The sequence below is a fragment of the Branchiostoma belcheri genome, unplaced genomic scaffold (assembly GCF_001625305.1).
Source record: "Branchiostoma belcheri isolate BF01 breed outbred unplaced genomic scaffold, Haploidv18h27 scaffold2, whole genome shotgun sequence".
Lineage (NCBI taxonomy): Eukaryota > Metazoa > Chordata > Leptocardii > Amphioxiformes > Branchiostomatidae > Branchiostoma > Branchiostoma belcheri.
In genome coordinates this window covers 10,369,937-10,376,010 of record NW_017803490.1, presented here as the reverse complement: position 1 = coordinate 10,376,010, position 6,074 = coordinate 10,369,937, and the positions used below count along the sequence as shown (strand labels likewise).

Sequence of the window (6,074 nt, the reverse complement as noted above, 5' to 3'; positions counted from 1 at the left end):
AACATTTCTATTTCCTGGGAGAACATCCGACTCGGAAAGTCTCCCAAATGGATGTGCTGCATTGTGGATACAATTGACCCCACACTATTGGCATTGTAAATATCACCGTAAGTAGAGCAACGATAATGGGTGGTATCATGTGTAGTGATTCTAAATCGAAAGCGACCCATATAGTTCCCACCATAATGTTAGAAATCAATGTGATCGCCATACTGACTGCGTCCCCATTTCCCTTAACAGGGAATGTGCAGAATACACATGTGGCGAACTGTAGACAAGTTTCTAAAATGCCATCTTCTTTGTACTTGTTTCCGTCGGTTGTGTATACTATGCAAAATGCTGTCACTAGCCAGTGTATTCCAATGTGAATGAAAACCCACTGTTTATAAACAGATGCAAACAACACAATGACCAGCACACGGAGACTCAGTTCAAGCGCCTTCCAAATGAATAACATGATGACCAATTTAAGGCTACTCCCCTTATAAGTTGAACTTCTGTCATAGTACATATATGTAACCACAGCCTTGACTGCTGCCAGCAGTGATATCACCATGGTGATGACCTTCAGAACACTGAACTGCTCATGTGTGGAGCGAATGATATAAAGTTGTAGACAGAGCTGAGGGAGGCTCTCCAAAATGGCTTCAACCAGGTGGAAGCGGTAGAGTTTTTCCTTTAAACTCTCTTTCACGACTTTGCGACCATCTAACAGATTAATGATTTCAACATACTTCATAAGAGGCATAGCAAAACATGTGAAGTTCAACAGGAACTTCTCCCACTTTCTCAGTGACAGTTTGATATCTAGAAGGTCAATGTCATACACTAATAATAGAATGTTCATTACAGCTGGTGGTGCCATTATACATACGAACCCTATTGTCCAGCCAAACCAGTGATAATCCCCATTGTTGTAGTACTGCTTTGCCAACATGGCCAAACCAGTGATAATCAACCTTTTTGTAGTACTGCACTACCAACATATTAAAATCTGTGAAAACATCAGCCATGTACAAGAGCAGAGAGATAAGCACAAGACGCATCTGTTCAGGATTGGAGTTCCAGGCTGACAGAAAGCGGCTCCACAGTTGGGTGGCTGGCCCCATATAAGTTGAACGTCTGTCATAGTACATACATGTGACTACAGCCTTGACTGCTGCCAGCAGTGATATCACCATGGTGATGACCTTCAGGACACTGACCTGCTCATGTGTGGAGCGAATGATGTAAATTTGCAGACACAGCTGAGGGAGGCTCTCCAACATGGCTTCAACCAGGTGGAAGCGGCGGAGGTTTTTCTTTAAACTTTCTTTTACTTCTTTGCCACCATCTAACAGATTAATAATTTCAACATACTTCATTACAGGCAGAGCAAAACATGAGAAGTTCAACAGGCACTTCTCCCACTTCCTCAGTGACAGTTTGATATCTAGGAGATCAATGTCATACACTAATAACATAAAGTTCATTACAGCTGGTGGTGCCATCACAAACCCTATTGTCCAGCCAAACCAGTGATAATCACCATTGCTATAATACTGCTTTGCCAGCATGATGTCTGTGATAATGTCAGCCATGTACAAGAGCAGAGAGATCAGCACCAGACGCATCTGTACAAGGTTGGAGTTCCAGGCTGACAGAAGCTTCTTCCAGCCACAGGCTGCAGCTGACAGAAATCGGCTCCACAGTCCGGTGACTGGAGTAGCAACTTCTTCGATCATCAGACTAGTGGTTTCGTCCATCGTCTAACTTGTAGGACGTCTTCTGTGAGACGTACAGAAATTTGAAGTTGATGTGATGCTCAATGAAACCTAAAACTTTCCATATCTCATGCATACAATGAATTAAATTGCATACATCAAACCTACATTGCAACAGTGTTTTAATCAAAAACGTTGTTCACAAAGCAGGACGTGCAACGTATTTATCCGACAATAGAAAACAACACTAATCAAAGCAGAGGCTGCCACCGAACTTTCATATTTCATTGACTTTTCCCTCCATAAGTCATACGTTTTTTCAAGGAGCCCCTCTGATGACGTGTCCCTGCTTTATAAAAAAAAACGCTGCAACTTGTATCCGAGTACTTACAGTATAACCAGGCACCACTGTGCCGACTTCGCATTCTTGTATGCAGTAACAACGGCAGCTGCTACAACTCACCTTTCTTTCCTAGTGACGACTGAAAATAGGAAAGCAGCGGACGATTGTGTCCTGAAGGTGGATCCGCTTCGAAAGATGTTGAGGGTGAAGGAATGGAGTACCCCTGTCCGCTCAAGCCCTCTGATGGCGTAATGCACTTAGTCTACCAAATGATTGTACCTTGTACCTATTGTTTTTGCTCACGGGGGCAGCGGTTGGGCAAATAAATCATATATTAAACTGTACCTCCAGATTAAAATTGGCGGAGGGGCACTGTTATTTCTGGGTTGTGCAACGCATTGACTTTGTCGAACCTGCGGAAGCCCACTCCTCTACTCCAGAGTTTGTAACATTAAGGCAATGCAGACAAGGGCAGGTCTAGTTTTGTGTTTAACTTCGTTAATTTGACCCCCCCCCCTCTGTGTAGTGGGCGATACCCACACTAAGTCATTGACCGTATCACAATGACTCAGCTTTAGTAAAAATATCCATGACGAAACTTAAACTTCCCACTTGTACATGGTTCAAAGTGCAACAGGTGACATAAAGTTCATGGAGATTAATAGAGTTTGCAGACCTTAAAATAATGATAATGAAAGTCCAGTGTTGCCACAATGTTTACATCCAGTTTGTTTAATGATCCAACAGACTGAGCTACATCATAGTACATGCTTCATTCTGTATGTAAACACGGCGTGGAACAACTAGGCATTCGTGATACATTCTTACAAACTGTCTCTTCCCCCTTATAACAAATTTATCGGGATTCACAGAATTTTTGTTCTACAATCTTGAAATCTTACATACCACATTGCAGATCTGAATTAAGTATTTAGTAATTTAGAATCAATACGGTTTTATGTAGCAAGTTGTTCTTACAAACACAACATCAATATCTTGACCCTAAAAGTCTTGCATAGGATATAGGACACAGGCCTGACTAAACATGTCCATGTAAGGTGTACAATGTTGTCAAAATATGTACAAATAACATCAGAGGTATCACACATTGAAAAAAGCTCAAAGAAAGGTTACTGTGAAATTGACGTCTGTTCCCCAGACTTACATTTCTTTTTCCTGGAAGAACATCCGACTCCGAAAGTCTCCCAAATGGATGTGCTGCATTGTGCAATCTTTTGGGTTAGAATCAACCATGGCCTTGATATAGAGGATTTATACAATTGACTCCACACTATTGGCATTGTCCATATCACCGTAACTGGAGCAATCATAATGACGACTCCTATCATGTCCATTTTCTGTGCTGATTGCCTTATTCCGTGATGATCCTGAATTGGAAGCGTGGCATTGAAAACCATATCCCATGATGATTCTGAATTGAAAGCGACCCCTACAATTGCTGGGGCCATCACCAGCAATGTGATCGCTATGTTCATACTTACACAATGCATTGCATCCCTATTTTCCTTATCAGGAAATGTGCAGAATACACATGTGACCAACTGTAGACAAGCTTCTGAAATGCCGTCTTCATACTTGAGTGTGATTACTATGCAAAACGCTATCACCAGCCAGTGTATTCCAATGTGAAGCATGACCCATTCTTTAAAAATAGATGCAAACAGCACAATGACAAACACACGATGACTCAGTTCACTCACCTTCCAAATAAATAACTTGATGACCAATTTAAGTATACTCCCCTTATAAGTTGAATATCTGTCATAGTACATATATGTGACTACAGCCTTGACTGCTGCCAGCAGTGATATCATAATGGAGATGACCTTCAGAACACTGAACTGCTCATGTGTGGAGCGAATGATGTAAAGTTGTAGACACAGCTGAGGGAGGCTCTCCAAAATGACTTCAACCAGGTGGAAGCGGTAGAGTTTTTCCTTTAAACTTTCTTTCACGACTTTGCGACCATCTAACAGATTAATGATTTCAACATACTTCATAAGAGGCATAGCAAAGCATGTGAAGTTCAACAGGAACTTCTCCCACTTCCTCAGTGACAGTTTGATATCTAGAAGGTCAATGCCAAACACTAATATAATGTTCATTAAAGTTGGTGGTGCCATCACAAACCCCAGTGTACAGCCAAGCCAGTAATAATCCCCATAGCTATAGTACTGCACTGCCAGCATAATGTCTGTGATAACATCAGCCATGTACAAGAGCAGAGAGATCAGCGCCAGACGCATCTGCCACGGGTTGGCGTCCCAGGCTGACACCGAGCGTCTCCACAGTCTGGTGGCTGCATTTGGAGTAGCAGCGTCACCCATCCAAACAGTCACTGTGGTTTCCATCGTCTAAAAAGGACGTCTTCTGTTAGCCGTACACAAATTTGAATTGATATGATACTCAACGAAACTTAACACTTCCCCTGAATTTTTCCATATCCCATGCATACAAAGAAGGAAATCACATAGTTACATTGATGCATCCTTTAGTAGTCGTATCGTTTTATTCACTAAGCAGGAGAATCAACGTATTCGTCGTGCACCTTCTAATTCGATATAAAAAAAAACGATAACAGAATTGAATTTTCAACGCCTCGATCTTGTGATGACGTGTCACTGTTTTAGAAAGCTACGACGCCGCACCTTGTACCCAAGAACGCTATATCAACCACGCACAAATGTGTTGACGTCTCACTCTTCTCGTATCGTTAGCAGTAATTAACAACTGCACCTATTACACAACTCACCTTTCTTTTCACAACTGTAAATAGGAAAGCAGCGGAAGATTGAGCCCTGAAGATCGACGGATCGTTCGAAGGATGTTGAGACAGAGACAATGGTGTACCCCGCCAACTGAAGCACTGTGAATACGATGACTGTACCTTTTTCCTGTTTATATCTTTGCTCACTCGGGCAGTGGGTGGAAATAGATCATCTATTATGTTGTAATTCAAGATTACAATTGGTGGAGAGGCACTGTTATTTATGGGGTGTGCAACTTATAGACTGTTATAGTGATCCTGCGGGAGCCCACTCCAAATAGATCATCTATTATGTTGTAATTCAAGATTACAACTGGTGGAGGGGCACTGTTATTTCTGGGTTGTACAACTTACATGTATTGACTATATTGAGCCTGCGGAGGCCCACTCCTCTACTCCAGAGTTTGTAACATTAAGGCATTGAAGACAAGGGCAGGTGTAGTTTTGAGTTTAACTTGGTTAATTTGACCCCCCCCCCTCTGTGTAGTGGGTCATGTCCGCACTGAGTCAGACTGTATCATTATGACTCACCTTTACTAGAAATATCCATGACGAAACTTAAACTTCCCACTTGTATATGGTTCAATGTGCAACAGGTGGCATAAAGTTCAGACTAGGATAAAAGGATTAGTTTAGCCTCCTGTGCAGGCCTCCGGGCAGGTGGGAGTTTTGATACTGCGTTTTGTAGAATTTTTAACACGTTCTTTTGCCGGCCATCCTACATCCCAGAGAAGGTTTGTACCCGCCACGGGCCTTCTTTAGACGGCTATTTTTTTGTAATCACCAGATTACATCACCAGGTGATATAATCACCAGACGTGGTGACGGCACACTCAAGTTTTTCAACTTATATTAATGCCGCCACCGACACGGGACAAATACATGACAGGACAGTACTCACCTGAGTTAAGTGACGAAAGTCGTGTAAAGTGCCCTTCCCAAGGGCACAATATCGGTGGCATGTCAGAACTCGAACCCGGGACCTCTTAGTTCCGAGTCGCGCACTCTGCCGCTACGCCACACGACCCCACAAACGAAGACGGCTGGTTGTAAGATGGCCGGCAAAAGAACGCGTTAAAAATCTACAAAACGCAGTATCAAAACTCCGACCAGCCCGGAGGCCTGCACAGGACGCCTGCACAAGAGGCTATGATCAGCGTATCAAACTGAAATGCGACGTTCCAGTTACCTCTCTTTTTTATTTCAACATAAGGCCACACCGACGTAATTTTATGGATGA

At 42.7% G+C, this 6,074-nt stretch overlaps 1 protein-coding gene across 1 annotated transcript; it reads right to left on the bottom strand.

Annotated features, from left to right (window-relative positions):
• Positions 1-2,302, bottom strand: LOC109468702 (XK-related protein 8-like). The gene is made up of 2 exons (XM_019767016.1): positions 2,167-2,302; positions 1-1,767 (listed from the first exon to the last, which is right to left on the bottom strand). Exon 2 carries the CDS (start codon positions 1,743-1,745, stop codon positions 822-824), a length of 924 nt encoding a protein of 307 aa, XP_019622575.1. The 5' UTR covers positions 1,746-1,767; positions 2,167-2,302; the 3' UTR covers positions 1-821.
• Between the last annotated feature and the right edge of the window lie 3,772 nt (positions 2,303-6,074).

What these genes read in the sequence shown, in the direction of transcription:
- LOC109468702 (XM_019767016.1), bottom strand. Translation starts at nt 1,745, where the DNA reads ATGGACGAAACCACTAGTCTGATGATCGAAGAAGTTGCTACTCCAGTC.